The sequence below is a fragment of the Dreissena polymorpha genome, chromosome 12 (assembly GCF_020536995.1).
Source record: "Dreissena polymorpha isolate Duluth1 chromosome 12, UMN_Dpol_1.0, whole genome shotgun sequence".
In the NCBI taxonomy this organism is placed as follows: Eukaryota; Metazoa; Mollusca; class Bivalvia; order Myida; family Dreissenidae; genus Dreissena; species Dreissena polymorpha.
In genome coordinates this window covers 76,001,699-76,027,327 of record NC_068366.1, presented here as the reverse complement: position 1 = coordinate 76,027,327, position 25,629 = coordinate 76,001,699, and the positions used below count along the sequence as shown (strand labels likewise).

Here is a 25,629-nt window from a genome sequence, read left to right as displayed (position 1 = left end):
AGTTTTATGAATTTAGCCACAACCAGTTATACGTACTAGGATTTATTAAACACAAGTATTTTCCACTGAAATAGTTATATTAAAATAAGTATCTGATAATTGAACACTGGTGTGTGGATCAAACTCCTTATCACATTGGATACAATATTAATTTCACCATTTGCAACCTTGATTTAGACAGTCATCAAATCATTTTGGAATGAAAATAAGATTTCTGTCAAAACACTTATATGTTCAGAATTAACAGATTAGCTTTCTTTTGCTCAGTTAGGATGCTAGCTCGATATGTTACAGTGTTTGAGCATCTGTAACAATTTATGTGTCTTGAATGGCAGTCACTGAAGTTAATTCGCTTTTGAAAGTTTTGAAAAAAATATATTCTTACTGTCATAAGTCTAGCTTACAAATTAATCTAAATGCTATCATAGTCTTGCTATGAATGTAATCCTCCTGGAAAGAATCAGTAACGCTTTTCATTATAATAGAAGTTGGGAGCTAAAACTATCAACTTATATCGGATTTTCTTGCTTAAAATTAATAAAGAAAGCAATAATCTCGCTTGAATTAAGATTTCAAGATATTCTTCAAAAGTGTGTTTGAAACTGCGTCTGTGATTCAACTGTAGTGATATTTAACCATTAATCTTTCTGTTATTTCTTTGTATTACGTTTTCTATCTTTGTGTTAAATTCTCAACTGAGAAGAATAATTTTGACCAATCAAACAATTTTTCTCAAACACTAGATGTTGTGTAGCCAATTGAAATCGTGCTATCAAATAACAACTTCCACCATTTATTCGCGCCATCCTTGAGTAAACGTCAATAAACTTTCTTCAGCAACTGTATAATAATGGCAAAAGTCAATATCGTTAATGTTGTTGTGTTAGACAATCCGTCCCCTTTCCTCAACCCATTCCAGTTCGAAATAACGTTTGAAGCATTGGACAACCTCAGCGAAGGTAATGTTTTTAGGGGTCCGTGGATGATATTGAGATCATAGAAAATGACTGTCCGTACTGTTTGTTTGGTAACGCATGCTTAATATGTGTGCTAGATTGAACTTTACCGGTACGCAGTTGTTTACCACTATCGACAAACCGGGGCTTTGGGAGCGGTAGGATAAAAAGGATTATAAGGTGTTGCGTTAGGGGTTAAGGGTTAGGGTACGCTGTTTGATGTTAAGTGTTGCGTACCGGTAAAGTTCAATCGTCCCGCAGGTCACTTGAGGGTACTAGATCTAATGTATTTTCATTATAAATCAACATCAATAAATTAACCTGTCAATAATACCCGAAAGGGGAGTTAGACAGTATACAGTACAGCCAACACGGAACAAGAAAACTCGTTGATTAACGACAAACAAAACGTCGTCATCTAACTTATACTTACCAATTAATATAAACACAGTTTGCAACATTGTTTTTATTTTCATAATTTAATCCTAAGTTTTCATGTTAGCAGGTGATTTTCTATACTGAACATATTAGTCAATATAAATTGCCGCCTTAGAGTCTTTTGATGATTTTTGCTTTGGCAGACTCTTGGCATCAATAGTCCACTCTATCTTTTTAATAGCGAGAGTTCCGACACGAATTTCGGTCGCATCACTCCTGAATTTAAATAAACACATATTTGTGACTATTATGAAAGAACGTTACCTAAATAGTATTTATTGAGCAAAATATATCGAAATTTACCTGTTAATAAACTACATTTCGAGTTTGTTTTATCCAATATAAATCCTTGTATATCATGTTATCTCCCTTGAACTGGAGGTTGAATTCAACTATGTTTGTAACTGAGTTTGAACACAAAAATTAAATGTGCAATATGCGCAAAACAGTAAGAAATGAAATTGGAAATAGTAAGAAGATGAAGCAAAAAAAGAATTATAACTATTATAACTCAAAATATTAGAATCGACAGTAACAAAAGACCCCAAAAGTAAAAGGTACGAAATAGCTTTGGTACGAAATAACAACAACAACAACAATGCCAAAATGGCTGCCTTTGAGAAAATGATCGCTCAATGTCTATGATTTAAATGTAATACAGGTAATTTTTGTGATCTAAGTTCATATTTGTCAAACAACAGGTAGATTTCAGATATATACACTTGTAAATACTGTAATTCCCATAATAATATTGTATTAATTTTTCGTTATGGTTTTTACAGACCGGCGTTTCAGCGTTCAGATTTATTCTGAACGCGAATTATTTCAGCTACTGAACATATAAACAAATGACCCTATTAAAAGTTGCGATCCATTAAAAGTCTCGCAAATCTGTGTGAATTTACAGTTTGACGTTATCAAAGGAAAGCCGCTTTCTGTCTGACGGCATAACTTACTCAAGTAAATACATTCAACGAATGCATAATGAATGGTTTTAATTTTCTGAACAAAGTCAATTCTCTGCTTACTAATGCATTTATTTTCTCTTTTTAGGTAGGTTATTCCATTGATTGCTAAAAGAAGGTGGTAATTATTGAGTTGATAGTTGCATTAAATATTCACAGCTGTATTCTTATTGCGTCGACATTCAAAACAATGTTTACCAGCAGGTTTTTTTTTGGGTTGTGGGGGAAGGGGCCTTTAGCCTTTATGTGGGGAAAATTTTATGCGGGATTTTCCACTTGGGGAAAAATTGTGCGCGTGGGAATTTTCGCGGCGTTTCCCTTTTTGGGGGATTTGTTTACTTACTCTCTCATTATTACAATACATTTGTACATTTTTGCACTATATTTATTGTTTTTTCATAATTTATTTCGTTTGGCAAGATTAAATTGAAATAGAATTGAGATATTATAATCATGAGACACATCTTTCTATTAAATAAATAAAAAAAAAAATATATGTTTTTGTTTTTAAGGGGGGGAATTTTTGGTTCTGAAAGGGGAAAAACCAGCCTAGTTTTGTGGGGGAAGACGCCGATATTCGGCGTCTGTTATATAAGGTAAAAAAACCCTGACCAGTAATTATGGACCAAATCGGCAGAGTGACATTCACACATGTTAATCCCTTTTGTCAAAACACCGCAGACAGCAGTCTATACAATAGGTCAGTAGACAAGCTTTGCGTGTTTTCATAACGTCAAACACTTAATCCAGTTCCGCCCAGATGACTTCTTTAATCAGTTTACAGTACAATTACTGTTAACATAATTACTCTACTAAAATACCGTAACGATAAAGATTCCAGATGTTCGATTTGAAATTATTTTGGAGGAAATATCAACTTATTCGCTATATTATTTTGTTAAAAAATACCTAAGAAACTTTTAACCTAAATCAACAGAATTAAGTGTTCTCTGCGCTACAAAGTTTGTATAAAAAAAATCAATTCACACTTTGCAGGAGTATACCTTGACTTTGTACATTGCAGCATAAATTTCGTGCGCTTTTGTCGGGAAATATACATGATGACTGTATATTGGAGGCATTTGTAAACGTCGTGTTAACATTGAAAATTGTAGTGTGTTTCGGATTACTAATTATTATCCTCATTTGGAAAGTTTACGGAACATTTATCCTTGTGTTATATCTGTTATTATTTAAATATTAATTTGTCAAAACGCTTGACATGTTGTATATTCATTCATATTGTAGACATACCTGTGAATTAAAAAACAGAATTTTTATACGTTTTAATTTTCTATACAATTATCTTTATTTTTATACAGTGTTTAAGCAATTTTTAATCACAATGTTTGTATTTTTTGGCATGCCCAGTAGCACACTGCTAACGCGGCGTTGCGCGGCGGTCACTGATAAGAACGGATATTGTCTGCATTTACCGACTAGGCTAAAGTAATACACGCCGCGGGAATTAGCAAACGCGGCTTAATGCCGAGTGTTTTGTCGAGTTCACCTCGCTCTCCAACGCCGCGTGAACACTCACTAGCAGAAAAAACCGCGGAGGGAGCGCGTTTTTTGGGGAAAACGCGTGGAGTGTACTGTAATTGCATGTTGATTTTGCTATTATATTTAATCTGAGAAAATTAGCAGTTTGAAGCCACATAAATAATCAAGACAGTGAAGACGTATTTGTTGTTTTGTTAATTATCAGCTTATTATAACTATTGTTTGAATATGCGTATATAAACATGTTTTATTTTGTTCATACTATACAGTTAATATTGCTACTAATTACCCGATAATCCGGTATATTCCAGTTTAAAAGCAAATGCTGGTAAATATTTACAATACATAAACATTCTCCATATTTCCTTAAGTATCAAAAACATTTTGGCATTTGTTACTATTTAAAGAGATGATGAAATAACGTCTAATCGGGGCGCGTTTTTTTCCACTGAACACACGATTTACGCCTGACGTGATGTTCATGTATTTTTACAACACAAAATACACCCACACTTTCCAAATGACGTTCTACATGTCTGCATAATTTTCACGCGCTTTTTATGAAACAAAGGATATTTTAGCACTGTTTATTTGACGCTAGAATTTGCCAAAGGTCACGTTAGCATTAAAATTCGGAAGTGCGTTTCGGATTACAAATTTAATAATGATAATTTGATGATTGAACGAAACATTAACAGTTGCGCGTAATTAATTCAACAATAATTTGTTAAAGCGCATTATGTGCCATTTCGCTTATTAAAACGTGAAAATAATAATTATGAAACCAGCGTAAATCTTGGTTTCTATGCTACACATACATGTATGTACATGTAGAGCGATATCTTTTCACTTGATCCGCCGCATACGTATGGGGCGGATTTACTCCGCGAAAGTACGCGAGGTTAATACAAACTCGGCATCGTTGCGTGGATCGATGCCGAGTGCCACAGCGATACGCCGTGTGAACTCACGATTCGGCCTTCGCGTACTTATAATCAGCGTTGGCTGTACTGTAGATAGATAGATAGAAGTGTTGTGCAATAACTTATTGACTGCTTGCCTATGTTCACTAAAGCCAACTTGTTGGGCAACAGGATTAAAGTGTAAAATCAAACTGAAAAATGTGTTTTGCCATGTGACAGTTTGTTTCTCTAATTGGGGGTTGGCCAAGAGCTAAGTTTGCACCACAGGTACTTGAGAAAAAAAATTGTGGTCCTTGTATATATAATAAGAGTAAAGGTATCCAACGATGATTTCACAGGTGTATTGAATAACACAATGCAACAGCATGAAAGATCAAACTTTGCACACATATGTCATCGTGGTTGCCAACAGGAATCGTCCATCCAGGGATCAAGCAACTTGGCGATTTGGGCGATTATATCGCTGTGGCTTCCTTTTATCGCCCGGATCAAAAGCACCGGCGATATCACTTCGCCCTAAAATCTGGCAATTATCATATCCGCAGCGATATCTAAGTGGCTTCTGTTTATTACCAAATACACGCAAAAGTCAATCAACTGACCGAATGGCGAAACTCCGCCCCATGGCGTAGTAAATTACCTATTGAAAATTGATAAGCAACCATTCACAGCGCTCGTCATTCGGGTATTTGTCAGGAATCTCTTGACCAAGCAGAGTGAAATCACTGAAGCGTGTAAGTGTTGCAAACGGTGTTTTTACTGCTGTTGTCAAGTTTTATGGGGGTTATTATCGGATGAACGGCGCCTTTATGATAGTGAGCAATAAATAAAGTAAACTGTGACAAACTCTCACCACGATAAAAATTATAACGATTATTAGGGCCGCTATTTCTTTACCATTTAATCAATAGTGACTGTCAATACCACGGGCCTGGCAAAAGCATTTAAGAAAACAATTTTTCCACAAAAACACATGAAATCTTGTTTCAACAGGAATTTGTGAGCATTTCTGTTTAATAGTTATATTATTATAATATTTTGGGAAAGGTAAAGTTTGATTAAGAAACCAACAATTTCGGAAATAAAAAGTATACCATTCACTCGTACTATATTTCGGATATGTTAATAATTCGGACATTTTAAGATAGGGACATTTATGTGTTGGTTTGTTGTTGATAGTTTTTAAAACTATGTTTTATGATATTTCAGGCAACTAGAATGGATGGTGGCAATTATCTTGGCCTTTCTGTCAAGAAATATGCGTGAAAATCATTCATTTATTTGAGCCTAGAAATCATCCACCACTTACAGAAAACGTTTTAACAACAGAAGCTGTCAAAGCTGATGTATATTATGTCCAAATGACCAAATATAACTATTTAACAATATGAAGTGAGATGCTTTATTTTCTGATGTTTTCTTGTTCCCTTTCAAATGATGTAAATTGGTGTGATTCTATGTTTAAAATTAAATAGTTAATTTTGAAACATTTATGCAGCATACTGTTACATTGATGTTAACATTATAATATTATTTTGGTTATCTTTGTTGTTTATCAAGATGAAAAAAAGTTATTTTAATACAAATAAAGCTTATTAAGACTTATGAAGGTATGACTTATGAAGGTACTTATAGTTTTTTATGTATTACCATACTTTTTCAAGTAATATGCAGTCAATGACATTAATGTAATGTAGTAAGGTTTCATTTACAGTACACTCCACGCGTTTTCCCCAAAAAACGCGCTCCCTCCGCGGGTTTTTTCTGCTAGCGAGTGTTCACGCGGCGTTGGAAGAGCGAGGTGAACTCGATAAAACGCTCGGCGTTACGCCGCGTTCGCTAATTCCCGCGGCGTGTATTACTTTAGGCTAGTCGGTAAATGCAGACACCTTCCGTTCTTATCAGTGATCGCCGCGCAACGCCGCGTTAGCAGTGTGCTACTGGGCATGCCAAAGAATAAAACATTGTTATAATATTAAATTGTTTAAATACTGTAGTACATGTATAAAAAGATAATTGTATAGAAAATTAATACGTATAAAAATTATGTTTTTTAATTCACAGGTACGTCTACAATATGAATTAGTCTAATATAATACATTTGACAAATTAATATTTAAATCAAAACACATACGACACAAGAATAAATGTTCCGTAAAATTTCCAAATGAGAATAATAATTAGTAAGCCGAAACACTATACGATTTTTAATTGTTAACACGACGTTTACAAATGCTTCCAATATACAGTCATGTATATTTCCCGACAAAAGCGCGCGAAAATTATGCTGCAATGTACAAGGTCAAGGTACAATGTATACTCCTGCAAAGCGTGCGTGTATTGATTTTTTTGATACAAACTTTGTAGCGCAGAGAACATTGTTGATTTCGGTTAAAAGTTTCTTTGGTATTTATTAACGAAATTATATCGCGAATAAGTTGATATTTCCTCTAAAATAATTTCAAATCGAACACGCCGAATCTTTATCGTTACGGTATTTTAGTAGAGTAATTATTTTAACACTAATTGTACTGTAAACTGATTACAGAAGACATCTGGGCGGAACTGGATTTTAAGTGTTTGACGTTATGAAAACACGCAAAGCTTGTCTACTGACCTATTGTGTAGACTGCTGTATTCGGTGTTTTGACAAAAGGGATTAACATGTGTGAATGTCACTCTGCCGATTTGGTCCATAATTACTGGTAAACATTGTTTAGAATGTCGACGCAACAAGAATACAACTGTGAATATTAAATGCAATTATCAACTCAATAGTTACCACCTTTTAGCAATCAATGGAATAACCAACAAACAAAGAGAAAATCAATGCATTAGCGAGCAGAGAATAGACTTTGTTCCGACAATTAAAACCATTCCTTATGCATTCGTTGAACGTGTTTACTTGAGTAAGTTATGCCTTTAGACAGGAAGCGGCTTTTCTTTGATTACGTCAAACTGTCAATTCACACAGATTTGCGAGTTTTTTAGGGTCCTTGGTCATTTGTATACATGTTCATTATAGAAAATCACCTGCTAACATGAAAACTTTGGATTAAATTATCAAAATAAAAACAATGTTGCAAACTGCGTTTATATTAATTGGTAAGTATTAGTTAAAAGACGACGTTTTGTGTGTCGTAAATCAACGAGTTTTCTATACAACCACAACTACTTCTACAACCACGTCGGGATCGATCTATCTTGGTTGTTTTTTATAATTGTAAATATTATACTACATGTACATGTATGTACTTGTAATAAATGTAATTTTATTTGAAAATCAGGAAGTCAAACAAAATTAAATTGATCGTTATCTCGTAAAACGCGGCGTTTCCCCCGCGTTGCCAACGCCGAGGGCCGCCGCGTCGGTTTATCAGTTTTGCCGATCGTTAACCGCCGCGTCCAAAATCATGCAAACGTCGCGTATAGCGGGATTTTCTTAATCTCCCTCCAGGTCGAAACCCGCGGAGTATGGAGGGAAATTGGGGAAAACGCGTGGAGTGTACTGTAATAATTGTCCTAAATGATTGTTCATATTAATAAGGTTGGAATAACAGACAGTTTTCACACTGCGAAAAAGTGGCAACAACTTTTTTTGGGCCAGTGAAACCCCTGGGTCATGGTTCACAATGGTCCATTGGTGATCGCAAAAGATCCACTTCTCCCTATAACTGCCTCACTTCTCCCTCTCCAAAGCTGAGGGAGAAGTGACTTCTCCCAAAAATTGGAGTTTAGCTTGATCCCTGCCATCTATGATAAAACACCTTTTATTTGATAAAAATCCACCAAGTATGTCCAAAACAGCTAAAATTTTCACAAAAATGACCCCAAAATCGAAGTGTGTAATTCTGTACGTCCAGATGTAAGTAATCAAGGAAGGCGATTTTCGGTCGATTTTTCACAATAAAACAAGAACTTTGCTATAAACTCCATGTACGTTTTGCATGTACTAAGTTTGCCTTCCAACTATGCCGTTCTTTAGTCCCAGTTGAACGGTACAAAGTCGGAAATTCAGAAGTAACAACACATTTAGCATACTTTCACTTTCACGACCAACATTTTGAGGCAGAAATCCGTGTTACGGAAAGAAGACGTTTCCATTGGTTGAAAATAAAATTGGTAAACTTGTTCTATAATTTACGACTCATTCAACCAATCGACAACAAGATGAAATTTAGCGCGTTTCAACAATTACATGTATACTGTTTGAACTTGTATTTTCTTCTTTTTCTGTGAATTTTTGTTCTGCCGTTACTAAAGAACGAATGCAAACTTAGTACATGAAAAACGTACGTGCGGTTGCATTGTGTTATTCAATACACCTGTGAAATCATTGTTGGATACCTTTACTCTTAGGGGCATTTTTCCGTATATGGCTATAGTGTAATCTTGTTAACACTCTATAGAGGCCACATTTATTGTCCAATCTTCATAAAACTTGGTAAGAAGATTCATTCAAATAATATCTTGGACAAGTTAAAAAATGATGCCTGTTGGTTGAAAAATATGGCCACCTGCGGGAATTTTTCCTTATATGGCTATAGTAAATCCTTGTTAACACTAGAGGCCACATTTATTTTCCTATCTTCATGAAACTTGGTCAGAAGATTTGTCCCAATGATATTTTGGATGAGTTTGAAAATGGTTTCGGTTGCTTTAATAACATGGCCACTAGGAGGCTGGGCATTGATCTTAATACGGCTATAAAGTATATATTGCTTTAGTAAAACCTTATCAGGACCAAAACACCAGCTTTGGGGAAAGGGCCACAGCCTTTTTTCAGGAAAAAAAAGACAAAATTCTCTGGCTTTGGGGAAGAAAAAATACTTAGGTAGATTGGAAATTTAGAGAAAAATGCATTATTTAAAAAAAAATTCTTTTGGGGAAAGGGCCTTTTAGGTTAAGGGAAAGAAAAAGAGGCCCCTTGCGAAGAAGTTTTTTTTGGCCCTGCTTATTAACACTCTAGAGGCCACATTTATTGTCTGATCATCATGAAACTTGGTCACAAAATTTGCAGCAATGATATCTTGGATGAGCTCGAAAATGGTTCCGGTTGGTGGAAAAACATGGCCGCCAAGGGGGCTTGGCATTTTTCCTTATATAGCTATAGTAAAACCTTGTAAACACCTTAGAAGCCAAATTTTATTGTCCAATCATCATGTAAATTTGTCAGAAGATTTGTCCCAATGATATCTTGGACAAGTTCAAAAATGGTTCCAATAGCTTGAAAAACATGGTCACCAGGGGGCGGGGCCTTTTTTCCTTATATGGCTTCATGAATTTTCATGAAACTTTGTCAGAATATTTGTTTAAATGATATCTTGGATGTGTATGAAAAAGGTTATGGTCTGTTAAAAAACATGGCTGCCAGGATGTTCACTTGTCATGAAAGTTGGTAAGAACATTTTGATCTAATGACATCTTGGGCTACACAGAACAGGTCAGTTCGTTTGAATCTCAGGTGAGCGACTTTGTGCCTTTGAGGCCCTCTTGTTTTAATTAATGTTGCTTTCCTGGGGGAAACACTCACCTAGAATGATGAAATTAAAAATATATTTTAATTATAAATAGCGATGTTCTACACTTGACTTGACGTATTTTCTAACACATTTGTAAAACTTAAATATCTTAGTTTTGTGTAAATATTTTGATTTAAAAGTGTACATTACATTGTGATCATAAGACAACATTGTGTGCAAGCATACGATAAAATCATTCATCTGTGATAATTTTATGCTTTAGCAAGTAGGGAAGGTAGCCTGTAACATGAGGATTGCGTGGTTGCACTCCTGAATGTTTACACGAGACATTTTGATTTTTAGCTCGGCTTTTTCGGACAAAACTCTGAGGTATTGTCATAGCCAGCTCGTCGTGTCGTCCGCCGTCCGCGTGGTGCTAAAACCTTCACATTGGCTCTAAAATCAAAGTGCTTCCACCTACAACTTGAAACTTCACAGGCTTTTTCCGCCCTATGCCACGGGTCTGAAATTCGGCCCCATTCCCAAGCAAATCTGGTCGTTTTTTTCCCAATTGAAAAAAAAAATTCCCAATTCCAAAAAAAAAAATTTTTTTTTTTTTTTACATTAAAATATATAAGTTAACCTGATCCGGTGAAGAAAATAGAAAGTGTTGCATAATTAAATTATCTGTTGCCTTGAATTTGTTTTAAAAACTGTAAAATATGTTAATGATTATATAAGACTTTCCTTATTTTCCTCAAAATCCGGCGCTTCGCACGATTTTTTTCACCTCAAAAAAGGCCAGGCCTTTTCCCCAAATTCAGATTAAAAAACCTGCACTTATCTCACATGTTAATAATACTTTGTAAAATTTTAATAATAAGTTATCAAAATAGTCGTTATTTACCAGTCAATGGCTTCTTTGAAATATAAGAAACACTATTTACATGCGATAATTTTTCCCAATTGAGCATATTTTGCGAATAATTTTTTTCCCAAAATGGGGGTTTTCATGACGCCAAATTCACAAAATTCCAGTGTGGCGTATTCCCAAAATGGAGCGGAAAAAGCCTGCTTCATATGTAGATGCACCTTGATGAGTTCTACATGCCACACCCATTTTGGGGTCACTAGGTCAAAAGTCAAGGTCACTGTTTCATTTAAAACTGCAACGGTAGCCGAGCGTGGCACCCGTTATGCGGTGCTCTTGATAATTTTATGTTATGCTTTCCTGGTGTATCAACTCACATTAAATGAAAAAATTTAAATAAAATTTTAATCATATCTCGTTAAACCATTTCCATTTGCAAAAAGATGAAACCACACCTACCCAACGTGTTTAATTGCCCGATTGCCTAGGATGAATATTTTTGTCATGATCTCGCACAGAATATAGTCAAATGATTACATGTGCAATTTTAAATCAAAATCTTAACTCATTACTGAGATATTCAAGTTTGAAAAGTTTTGCGTGAGAAAAGTCTCAAGGTGTTCACGTAAGGTGACAAAATCTAGCCACAAATAAACACTCCTCATGTATTTCCTGAAAATTATTTGTACTGATTAAAAGCATGCAAAAAATAGACCTGAGTACCATATCACAGTATTCTTCCTTGTGGTAAGCATTGGATTTAAAGTTACAATTCTGAATAAATACTGTTTACAGCCAGGGAGAGATCTTCAATTTTGGATAAAAAATTGGTAGTGAAAAAAAATGTGCAAACTTTTCCTCTAAAAAAAAATAGAGCTAAAGATAACAAGCGTATTTGCGTTATTACGCAAGAAATAACCAAAAACGTTATTTAATTCAAAATAAAGTGTACAAATACAAATTTAATAACGTAATAACGTCGTAATTCCCGTAACAAATACTTGGGTCATGATATGCAATTCTTATGAACACTGGGCGTATATTTAGCTCATCTGAGCACATTATAATGTGCTCATGGTGAGCTTTTGTGATCGCCTTTTGTCCGTCGTGCGGCGTCAACATTTGCCTTGTTAACACTCTAGAGGCCACATTTATTGTCAAATCTTCATCAAATTTGGTCAGAAGATTGGTCTCAATGATATCTTGGATGAGTTCGAAAATGGTTACGTTTGCTTGAAAAACATTGCTGCCAAGAGGCTGGGCATTTTTCCTTATATGGTTATATATGGCTATAGTAAAATCTTGTCAACACTCTAGAGGCCACATTATTTTATTGTCTGATCTTCATGAAACTTGCTCAGAAGATTCATCCCAATAATATCTTGGACGAGTTCATAATGATGCAGGTTGATTGAAAAACATGGCCGCCAGGAGGCGGGGCATTTTTCCTTATATAGCTGTAGTAAAACTTTAACACTCTAGAGGCCACATTTATTTTCCAATCTTCATGAAACTTGCTCAGAAGATTTGTCACAATAATATCTTGTTATCTCAGGTGAGCGACTTTTGGCCTTTCAGGCCCTCTTGTTTTTTAATGCACCAATTAAAAAAGATAAATTGCCCAGCCAGTGCAAAAATGTATAATGTGATATTGAATGTCAATGTCACCGTGTAACTTTTTGCACCAACAGGGTGGAATCATCTGTTGGGGTAAATTTTGTATAAGGCCCATATGTATCGATGTCAAAACAGGTTACTTTAGGACACTGACGGTTTGAAGTCTGCAGTAAAATTTTATATATCTTACAGTGACAATATGTTACAATACTTCTATTTCAATATTATTGCCAACAATTCTACAGCATTTGCTAACTCTTTTTCTTTACAATAGAGGCTAGCAGAGAAGTAAGGATGATACAAAACAATCAGAAGTGCATGTTTAATGAAGAAAAAATAGTATTGCCCACTTTCAGAGTATTGCCCGGGGCGGGAAAAAACGGGTTTTCCCGGGGGCGGGTTTTTCGTGCCAACCGTGCACTGACTGACCTGAGCACAATTTGTCTGGTGTTAGTTTGTTTCCTGTGAAAATGCCTTCCTATGAGGCTTTAACTCCAGTCACAGCAATGTTATTGCAAAGTACATGTTTAATTGAGAATTCTATCTTTTGGTGGGGTAGATTTTTTTTATGCCTCCGGTAGGGTGGCATATAGCAGTTGAACTGTCAGTCTGTGCGTCCGTCCGAAAACTTTAACATTGGCCATAACTTTTGCAATATTGAAGATAGCAACTTGATATTTGGCATACATGTGTATCTCATGAAGCTGCACATTTTGAGTGGTGAAAGGTCAAGGTCATCCTTCAAGGTCAAAAGTAAAAAAATACAATCCAAGGAAAGTAATAAGCTTTTAAAGGGAAACCTGCCAAATGATATATTGAAATTTTATTTCAAAGCGGTGCAATAGGGGGCATTGTGTTTCTGACAAACACATCTCTTGTTAGTTTAAGTAATCAAAAAAATGTTTAAAAAAGCCCCAGATATGTTTGTTCTTTTACAACCCAGATCAGTGAGGTTTAAATATGCTAAACACATTGCTTTTATAGCATCCAATAAGTATTTTATCTAATGTATATCTTATACACCGACATTTTCTGGACTCTGCACATACATTAAAAAAAATGATATTGCCTGTTGGGACAAGCCACCCATAACTGTTATCCAGCACTGACAGCTAAATCATTGAGATTTTATGCAAGTTAGATAACGGTACTTTATAACACATGATTGTTCTTGCAGATTTAGAATGGAAGATTATCTATGTTGGGGCTGCTGAGAGCGAAGAGTATGACCAGACACTGGAAACTATCCTAGTAGGGCCTGTGCCCAGTGGCAGACACAAGTTTGTATTTCAGGTAATGTATTTCACTACTTTTTTTAGCGTCAGTCAATGTAGAGCAAAATTTTGCCCCATTTGTGCAAAAAGGTACAATGTGCCTTCTAATTTCAGGGTCTCATGGTATTTTTTGCACCAAGGGGGCGAACATTTTGTAGGATTGGAACTTGAATCTAAGTGCGGCTTAAAAGGGACAAAATCATACATGGATAAAGATAGTTTGCTAACAGTGCCCCAGATAATTATTTGGGAAACAGAGGTTTTACCCATTTATTTGGAAAAATAGGGTGATTTCATTCTTGAAATAGGGTGAAATTAGTTATAAAAATGCAAACCTTAAAATCGTTGTGGCTTTACTTCTGTTGAAGATGCACTCTTGTATTCAGGGATCATATTTTTTTCGGTTTTGTCGGTCCTAGACCGATTGGGGTCATGAAAGACTGATTGAAAATCCCAAAGAGTCGGTCCGATTCTGTTTGCTAAAATTCCCATGTCATGAAATCGATTACGCAGTGAACAGGCTAGCATACCCTAATTACATTCTTATCTCGATTAGGTGTGATAAACCATTCACTGCAGTGTCTAAACCGGTCAGGACCAGTCTATTGCACGTCAGCCGACTAGTATCAGTGTATGACCTAAAACAACGAAGGTTCGCGCGGTTGTGTATTAGTCAAGAGTGAATAACCCAGTGCCATTATCAATCAATAATTTCACTGGCTTATACCTAGCACACTAATCGGTCCGTAATGTGTGCTTGTCCACCGATAAAATCGTTGACAGTTACTTCGGAGATTAAAACCTCGATGTTATCCTCGTGGAAATTGTGCATTTCATGCATGATACAGTCAGTAAACTTTCATATAAACAAAGAAGAAAATCGGATATTGTGCAATAATTGTGGGCGGACCTTATACACTGAAAGCACGCGCTGTAACTAAAAATACATGCCGATACATTTTCCACCAGCGTAATAATCCGGCAATAAATGAATGAAAGTTGCGGTTTTGATTGACAGAACAGCCGAAAGTTATTTTTATGGGCGGAACTTCACATAAAATAGTACACAAGAAAAATAATATACATTGTATAAATCTTTAGTAAAAATTGTGTTAGAATCGAAATAATTCGTGTACTTTATTGTTTGTTGTTAAATAACCCACGACCGGAAGTTAAGATGCGTGGTTTTTAATCACTCGTGCTTTGCACTCGTGATTTAATCCCTACGCATCTTAACTATCGGCCGTGGTTTATTCGACAACAAACTACAACGTACACGAATTGTTTTTCAACAATTTGGTTTTATTATTGCCAGTAGCCAACCTACGCACAGACATTTGTTAGATTCAATGCATTTGTGTAAGCTATTATCGAGTCGACAATGATTTAAAACATCGGTATAGACTTACACAGATTAATAATATTGACAACGATGAAAAGTCAGATAAAACAGTTACCGAAACAACAATGAAATAGCTAATGCAGGGCTTTCCTTAGACCTCCAATCTCAAGAGTCAATGACTCTTGGGACCAAATTTTCAAGAGTCAAAATCAAATTTGTATGAGTCATAATAATAACGCAGGAAAGTCAATGATCTTTTGTACTTAAAGCGAATTACTGAGATATATATATATATATATATATATATATATAAAGCAACAAATTTACAAATATCTAAACATTTATTTCTTAATATATTCCAGTCAATGAAAGAGATAATGCAAACATACATTGTGACCAAAATTGTGAAAAATACACTCGCACTTGTAGTGACATACATGTAATATATATCAGGGGTGTCAATTGTCCCAAATTCGAAATACGGAAAATTAAGCAGAGATTCAGAGACCGTAGGATAAAGGGAATAGAGGGCAAAGCCCCATCCAGCCCTTGCTTATTGTTATTCTTTATTTTCTTTCTATGTGCAATTTCTTGCGAGTACAATGCAAAATTTTATCAATCAGACCATCCGTAACACCGCATGTGTATTTGTCATTCTATAAAAAATGTTATAAAGACCGTTGGAAATAAATTAAAATCGACGAACCATACCGTATCCGAAATCGGGTAGAGATACGTCGTTTGCGAATGAAATAAAATATGTGTTTTGTTTGTCTGCAGAAAATGAAAGCCAGTAATAAGTAACCTAGCAAATACGCAATTAATATATAATTCGGTTGACATATTGTTTTAAGTATGATATTGCAGTGCTTTACTTTGCTAATAGATAATTTATAGTTGGCGGACAACTATAGCAATGTTCGTAGAATGGTACGGTTTTGGGAAAGTAGCGAAGATGTTTTAAAACAAAACAAAAAGATGTTTCGTCAGTTACTTCTCATGTCAGTGCCAGCCGTTTACCATCAAAATACCTCCTTAAACTAACTAATTGGATTTCCTATCATCTCAAAATCGACCCTGGACGGCTCAAATCCGGATTTAATTATTTCATGTGCCATCTTTACTGAGGACGTGCGACAAACACGCCGATTTTCTATGCCGTCTCAAATGGTCAACTATTACACCTATGTTGTAATCAATTAGCAGATGCAGCATCCAAATTTGTCACTTTGCCACACGGTCAGTTATACCAGTTCTATGGTTATTATTAGCAACTCTGATGCACAGCGTGTAAATTTAGTTTGTAGACAGTACATATGCCAGCATAACTTTCGCGCGTCTTTGAACAGAGCAAACATGGAATAAAACAGGGTTGGGTACACTGTATTCAGCATTGGAAATACATTCTGACATATTGTGGAAGTATTTCTCAAAATATTGTGGATAGGGATGTTATAATTATATATTGGATATTATTAAAACTGACGCGGGTGAGTCCATTCTGTTTTGGTGGGTTGAATACATGTCGTTTCTGCAAACAGCTGATAACAAACGCTCAGATAAATAATGGAACGTTGATACACGCGTCATCGAACCAGCAGTGTTTTAATTGGTCATTATTAGATTTCTCAATGGGCAAAATTCCGCCTACTGGGCGGACTTGTGCTTCAAACGGGCGATATAGGTTAGCGTCTACCAAAAGATACTCCGCCCCAAGCCAATTATCGATTACTCTTAATAACTTTTGATCTCTTTGACGCAAGTCGGTACATTCCCCTGGGTCAAATGTGACGCATGACGTAATTTTCTCAAGAGTCAAACTAGGGTATTCTGTAATTTTCAAGCGTCAAAACCCGGGAGCTCGGGTCAAAGGAAAGCCCTGTAATGATAAAACCAATTGAGAAAACTCGTATGTTCCGTTTAAAAAAATGCTTAATTTAACTTGTACATTATTATTCCCTCTTCATGAATGGCAAAATCAATGGTATATATTTTAACGTAATTTGTCATAATTTCGGATAAAAATTTTCTGACACTTTTTCCCCATTTAAATCCAGACCGATTGATGTTGCTGGAAAATATGATCCCTGCTTGTATTGATATAAAATAACTGTCGACTTAGTGTTATAATTAACTTTAATAAACTGATGTTTCATTACATCTTTAATTCTTGAAACTGTCCATAATATAAACTTTAAAAAAAGATGTTAACTGACATCTTTGTAACTGTCAAATATATAAACATGTTCTAGAACTGCAGAGGATAATCTGTGATGACACACTGATGGCAATCCATGTTGATTTCAGGCCGGCCCACCAGAGACTACCAAGATCCCAGTGCAAGATGCAGTGGGAGTCACAGTGGTGTTGCTCACATGTTCATACCGAGCTAAAGAGTTCATACGTGTCGGTTACTACGTGAACAATGAGTACGACGATCCAGAAATGAAGGAGAACCCACCTTCTTCGCCACATTATGACAAGGTATTACCAGTGCCTGTACTTTGACTTGGTTTATCACTTCACTGCTCAGGTATGCACTTTCTTGCTTTTGTAGTCTCTTAACAAATCAAATTAAACTAAAGACCTTTCTCACAAGATTAAAAGGCTTTATTTCCAACCTTAAGATACTAATGAGCAGCAAGCAGCATAAAACCTGAACACCCTGTGAGTTACTAGCTGTTCCAGTTTAAAGCTGGTTGCATATAGCAATTGCATAAAGCCATTTTCACTTTGCTTCCGAGCAGGAAAGAGTCAACCTAAGGTGTTAAGTATCAGAGAGGACTGTATTGTATTTCTTTTAACCTTGCAGTCAAGGTTAACCCATGAATGTGCAAGCACTTATTTTCAATGGGGATCTTTGGTTTTTGCTGAAGAGACAGCAAGCAGAAGAGACAGTATTGGGATACAAGGAATCAGGGTGCGATACCCTAGCTCTTTGCGAATACACTGCAACTCCAATATATCGCGGTATAAGGGGTCCAAAGTTGGCGACCGTGATATATCTGGCACGCGATATAAATTGTAAGGTTATGTATGCATGTATATGTATGCATTAGCATCGTTATGCAATCTCAAAACACACTAGTTACCTACCTTATTCAATTGTGTGTTATATCCATATGTTATTCATTGGTATAACACAAAACATTATTCCTTGTGAGTATTTTCAAATACATATAATTAAATTTGTAATCCGAAAAACATTGCCGAATTGTATTGTTTAAGAAAGCATGCACAAATAAGACCCATGTACAAAATGACGTCATGCACTCTCATGAAAAGCATGGAAAGCATGGGTTTTAATAGTAGTGCATTTTGACAAACTGAGGGATCTTTACCTCTAAATTAAAAGCAAGTAGTTTACACTTTATCTAACACAAATTGTTGAGATGGGAGGCGGAAAACTACAACGGGCGAGGCATGGTCAGGGGTGATAACCGCAAAAAAGGGTTAGGGTTAGGGGTCGGGTTAGGATTAGGGTTGGGTTTAGGCTAACCCAAACCCTAACCCGACCCCTAACACTAACCCAAACCCTAACCCTCTAACCCCACCTTGCGTAATACCATACCATGCCTCGCCCGTTGTAGTTTTCCGCCTCCCATCACAAGAGATAGGTCAGTATTGACTTTTGACTTTTACAATTATAATTGTGTACACCTTCATGTGTGCACTGGTGCGTTTCAGCTTTTCAAAGCAAATTCAATACAGAATGGTAACACCCAAAATGACCTGTGATGTTTGACAAGAGGGGCTATTATTTATCGCAGTACACAGGTGTTAAAGTGATGTACAATGTAAGCAAACAATCTGGTCAAAACTGGATTATGAATGTTGGATTAAAGTTGGTGAAAAAAGGGAAAAATACTAGCTGGAAAAGGATTTTAATTCATCAAAGTCTCAGATTAAAACATTTTATTTGGGGATTATGCTCGTCAGATTTTTGGGAGCCATAGCCGATTCGCGAAATATAGGATAACGCGATATAACGGACCGTGATATATTGGAGTTGCAGTGTAGATCCCTTGGTTCTTTTATGTGCTCAGTGTATAGCACCGATACATGCAAGAATAACCTGGATTTCATGTCAGTACATCTCTAGTTGGGTGGGAAACACTTGAAGCATTTCTTAAATTTCCAATGCCCTGGCCGGGAATAGAACCGGGGACCTCTGGAATGGTAGACCAGAGTGTTGCCACTTGATCACCGCACCACCCATGAATAATTTTTATGTCCCCCACCCACTATAGTGGGGGACATATTGTTTTTGCCCTGTCTGTTGGTCTGTATGCTCCAACTTTAACATTGGCCATAACTTTTTCAATATTCAAGATAGCAACTTGATATTTGGCATGCATGTGTATCTCATGGAGCTGCACATATTGATTGGTGAAAGGTCAAGGTCATCCTTCAAGGTCAGAGGTCAAATATATGTGGCCAAAATCGCTCATGTTATGAATACTTTTGCAATACTGAAGATAGCAACTCGATATTTGGCATGCATGTGTATCTCATGGAGCCGCACATTTTGAGTGGTGAAAGGTCAAGGTCATCCTTCAAGGTCAAAGGTCAAATATAGGGGGACATAGTGTTCACAAACACATTGCTAGTTGGTAATTAAAATTGTACTGTAGCGTTTTTGAAGTTACTGGGAAAGTTGTAAGGCCTTGCGAGTTTTTTAAATTTTACAACTTGTAATAGCAGAGGTTTTCCCTTGCTGTATTAGCACCCTCCATGCAAACTGTCCTCCTCAGTATACATATTACATTTTTTGTTGGATAACACTATTAGAATCTAATAGAATCTGTAGACAGTAATGATGTCTTTGGAAGAGATCTTTACAAACACTACAAAAATAAGCATTGAAAAATAGGACCTTCTGATCTCTTAGGTGACACAATATCCACCATGCCATGGCAACCTTAATATTTATAAAAACAATTGTTTTTCACTTCCCTTAAAAAACACACCAAAACCAAAAGTGGCTTTTATCATAACCATTGGTATTAATACGACATATAATTTGTTTTGTAAATTAATTTTAGACCCTGAATCTAGAATTACTTTAGGCTAATCATTGTTTGTATTGTTTTTCAGTTGATGAGAAATATTCTTGCTACCAACCCACGTGTAACCCGCTTTAAAATAGACTGGGATGACACAGTAAGTGAAATACCAGCAGAAAATGGAGAAAACGTACCGCCGGCAACCAATCTTGAGTCAGAATCAAACCAGATGAATATGCTGGGCTCAAGGTGTCTGGAAGAGACAAAACTTGCACACAATGTCAACTCACATGGCATGGATATAGATGAAACGAGCATTAGCATGTCCTGAATCACTGTGGGGTGTAACCTGCTCAGTGGGGGGGACTTCCAAGCAAACTGTCGTTGGACTAAACTGTTTGATATGAGCTAGAGAGAGGTGTTATGGTGGGAAGGGAACCTCTGAATATATTTGTTCAGGATAAATGCAGTATTTTGATGTGATGGAGTCATATAGTTAAAATTAGATTTCTTTTATCAATGGTGGGCTGGCATTTATTCGTTGTTGTTTTTTCACAGTAGGTGTTAATTTGTTGCTCTGCAAACATATTTCACTGTTAAGGTGAACATGATTGAGGTAAAATGCTCCTCTAGCTGGAAGGGTTGGTCATGCATTGATCAGTAGCTTGGTTGGAAGTATGTTAATATCAAGTTGTACAAATGGGCCGTGCTCTGTGAAAAGGGGTTTAATGCATGTGCGTAAAGTGTTGTCCAAGATAAGCCTGTGCAGTCTGCACAGGCCAATTAGGGACAACACTTTCCACTTGTATGATATTTTTTGTCTTCTTAGCAAAAAACCAGTTATGGCAAAAAGTGCACGACTCTTTATTCACATCCATTAGACCCCCTTTTCACAGAGCATGGCAAATTCAAATAAATTTCGTGATACCAGTGATGTTGGGCAAATTATACTGCAATGTCAATTAATTAACTAAAGGGGTATCACATTCAATAATGCTTTTGTTAATTCTCTGTTCTTTAATTACTTTTTTCCAGTTAAGAGAAGTAGTTGTACAAAAATGTGAAGTCTTGTAAAGATATTCAAGATTAGGCTTGCTAGCCTTGTATTTGATTGATTATTGTTTTCATTACTTTTTAACTTTGCAATGTCTCATGTTCTTTTCAAGTATACCAAATTGTGTTAGATTGCATTTAAAATCAGCATATGTGATATTAAATTGATCAAATGATGGTTTTAGATTGGTAAGCCAGTACAGATTCTCATCAGTCACCTTCATAATTGATGTTCGTAAGAAAAAATAATTTACTTGATGAAGTGCGTTTGCAAGTAAATTGTTATTTGGTAATTGTAAATTGTAATTTTGATTGTGAGTATCTAGGGGTTCGTAAGTGTATGATACATTGAAATTTTCTACTTTTTTGCAAGGATCAAATAAATTAAGTGGAGTTTAAATTCTTGGTTATTTTTGTTAAATTTTTATTAAATGTTAGTCAGATGTGTCAATTTAGACAGGGATGGCGATTTAGATATAATTACATGCTTCTTTACTCTTGAAACTGTACTCGATATTTATTACCTAATAAGTTTATAAATCAGCAGTTTGTTATGTTTCTGTCAAATGTTGTGCATATGAACCTTTCATGGCAGAGGCCTTTCAATTGATGGAGAAACTTGCTATATTTCTATTATTTATTTGTCAGAATACAGATTACAGATATTTTTCCTTTGAAAATGTTAAATGAGGTTTCTTTAAACAGTGTGTGCTTGTCTATTATTGCGCTCAAAATCAGGGAGCAATTTATAATAATGGATGTGCTATGTTTTATTTAAAACCTTATGTGTTTGCAAATGTTGTGTTTTTGCAAGAATATAAATATGAATTTAATGTTTCGTTGCTATATTTATGTACTCCAAAATAATTCTATCACTTAAATTCACATTTGTGTACATTCAAACTGCGAGTGATTGTTATGACTACAAATTCGGAGACACTTGTCCGTTCTTGCCTCCTAACCTTTCCCGAGTCTTAATTTAAGCATTCACTATTATTAAGCAACTTCTAATTACTCGCCACATTCACTTTGAAATAATGAACACACAAAAATCATGCCACCATCTCAAAGGTCAAGGTCACACTTGGCGGTAAGTTATGGTAATACAACTGCTTATTCAGACATTGCATTCAGCATAAGTTAGGGAAATTTTACATTATTAAACCCCCAAAAACGAAGTTTAGGGGGGTATATAGGAGTGAGCATGTCTGTCGGTCTGTCTGTCGTATTAAGTGTCCGCTCTCTAATTAAGTTGTTTTCATCCGATGTTCACCAAACTTTGTCAGATGTTGTTTCTACATGATGTCTAGGTCAAGTTCGAATATGGGTCATGTCGGGTCAAAAACTAGGTCACGAGGTCACTTAGTGCGTTTTAAACATTGAGCATGATGTCCGCTGTTTTTTGTGAAAACAACATGCCAAATATTCTATGCCCATGCGGCATGTGAGGGTATTCGTCACGTCTGTGACAAAGCTCTAGTTACATGCAACAAATGACCTCTGTCTATAACGCATAGGTCAAGGTCATAACACGTCGGTCATCGAATTGGAGCATAAGACAATGTGTTATTTATACTGTTTATGTCGTTCAAATCTTTGACTTTCAAAATAGCGCTGTTACATTCTTGACATTTGGTATAGTGTGATCTGTGTGCATGATCAACGGGGTTTACACACGGGCTGGACAGAATGTAAACACAAGGATTAAAAATTTATTTTTGCAAATATCTCAAGTCATTAGAATATATTTGCAAAAATCGTTTGTGCATACAATAAGTTTTTCTTCAGTTTGTGTCGATATCTTTTTAGAATTAATCCTTGAATACGTCTGAAATCGGTGCCAAAAGTTCACGAGTGCAGCTTAACCATGTACATGAATGTTGTACACATCGACTTTTCGGCCAAAAAATAAAGAAATTTTGATGTACATGTACTTCACATTGCCATAAGCAGCATACACAACTGTCTTTCATGTAGTTGAAATTCTAAAGAAAAATCGTTTTTAACAGTTATTTGAAACAAAGCACCACTTACCGGTGAGTTTACATCCATTTACGTTTAATTGTGGACCCCACAAAGTCGCGTGATCTTGCACCCCTTGTGGTGCATTCATTATTGCTGTATTAAAGCAGAGGGATTTGCCTCTTTTGCTGCTGAGTGGTATATGACATAGATCGTACTTGGACACTAAATGGACATTTTCTGCAGTTTCAATGTTCTGTCAAGGCCATTACATCGCGTATGCTATTTATTGCTTTCAGTATTTCGGACTATGAAATTTGTTTTAACCCATTTATGCCTCGCGTCTAAAACACGGCATTGACAAACAGCGTAGCCCCAGATGAGACGCCGCATGATGCGGCGTCTCATCTGGATCTGCTCTGGTTGCTTAAAGGAATTTCTGTAAGAAATAATCTAAATATAGAAATAAATATACTGGACATCTCTAATTATGGAAATAAATTGATCCAATTTAGAAGGATGGGATAGTCCACTAAGCATAAATGGGTTAAGAAAAAACAACGTGCAGTTACCGATACACCGTTGGCCTGGCTGTGCACGTCCGACGAAAACACGCGTTTTGGTCATGCATGCGATTATTACATCTAGTGACCCTCAACTTTGGCACATGATCAGGGGCCGTGGGGGCCTTGGCCTCAATACTAGCCAGTCATACGCTGAACTGCTGCGCTATGCATACGTACCGGGTGCCATTATGTCTGACAGAGATGATAAAATAAAGCAATTAACACGTTACCATAATTTACAGCTGATATTATGATGCATATTAGAGATGCCATGTAAAGTCATCCTTCGTTTGAACGCACAGGCACTCGGCATTAGCTTCAACCCTCCCCCAGCTGCTACACCCCCCCACCCCCGAAATAAAAAGTCATCAAAATCGCCTATTTGTGATTCACAATAACAAATCAAAACAAGACTATTGCCAAGCAATATATGTCCCCAACCGGCTCCACCATTGTCAGAAAGTCCACCATTGTCAGATTTTGTTGTTGTTTTTTTTTTTTTTTTTTTTAAATATTTGTTGCAATAACAATCAGAATGTTTGACGTATGAACAAAATAAAATGACGTGCATATTGTCCATATTGCCATCTATCCATGTTTCAAGTTTCATAAAAAAAATATGAAGAACTTTTAAAGTTATCGCAGGATCCAGAAAAAACACCTTTTTCAGCAGTATTTCTAGTCTATTTGTTGCCATAGCAACCAGAATGTTTGACGTAGGAACAAAATGAAATGACATGCATAATTTCCATGTTGCCATCTATCCATGTTTCAAGTTTCATGAAAAAATATGAATAACTTTTAAAGTTATCGCAGAATTCAGAAAAAAACACACCATTTTCAGCAGTATTTCTAGTCTATTTGTTGCCATAGCAACCAGAATGTTTGACGTAGGAACAAAATGAAATGACATGCATAATTTCCATATTGCCATCTATCCATGTTTCAAGTTTCATGAAAAAATATGAAGAACTTTTAAAGTTATAGCAGTATCCAGAAAAAAACACCATTTTCAGCAGTATTTCTAGTCTATTTGTTGCCATAGCAAGCCGAATTTTTGACGTAGGAACAAAATGAAATGACGTGCATAATGTCCATATTGCCATCTATCCATGTTTCAAGTTTCATGAAAAAATATGAAGAACTTTTAAAGTTATAGCAGGATCCAGAAAAAAACATTTTCAGCAGTATTTCTAGTCTATGAGTTGCCATAGCAAGCCGAATTTTTGACGTAGGAACAAAATAAAATGACGTGCATAATGTCCATATTGCCATCTATCCATGTTTCAAGTTTCATGAAAAAATATGAAGAACTTTTAAAATTATCGCAGGATCCAGAAAAAAACACCATTTTCAGCAGTATTTCTACTCTATTTGTTGCCATAGCAAGCCGAATTTTTGAGGTAGGAACAACATGAAATGACGTGCATAATGTCCATATTGCCATCTATCCATGTTTCAAGTTTGATGAAAAAATGTGAAGAACTTTTTTAGTTATCGCAGGATTCAGAAAAAACACCATTTTCAGCAGTATTTCTAGTCTATTTGTTGCCATAGCAACCATAATTTTTAACGTAGGAAAACAATGAAATGACGTTCATAATTTCCATATTGCCATCTATCCATGTTTCTAGTTTCATGAAAAAAATATGAAGAACTTTTAAAGTTATCGCAGGATCCAGAAAAAAATA

At 35.9% G+C, this 25,629-nt stretch overlaps 1 protein-coding gene across 1 annotated transcript; it reads left to right on the top strand.

Annotated features, from left to right (window-relative positions):
* The first annotated feature begins 742 nt into the window (after positions 1 to 742).
* Positions 743 to 22,243, top strand: LOC127853602 (histone chaperone asf1b-B-like). Its single transcript, XM_052388271.1, has 4 exons — positions 743 to 959; positions 13,913 to 14,028; positions 17,659 to 17,835; positions 20,449 to 22,243. Exons 1-4 carry the CDS (start codon positions 851 to 853, stop codon positions 20,686 to 20,688), a joined length of 642 nt encoding a protein of 213 aa, XP_052244231.1. The 5' UTR covers positions 743 to 850; the 3' UTR covers positions 20,689 to 22,243.
* The last annotated feature ends 3,386 nt before the right edge of the window (positions 22,244 to 25,629 follow it).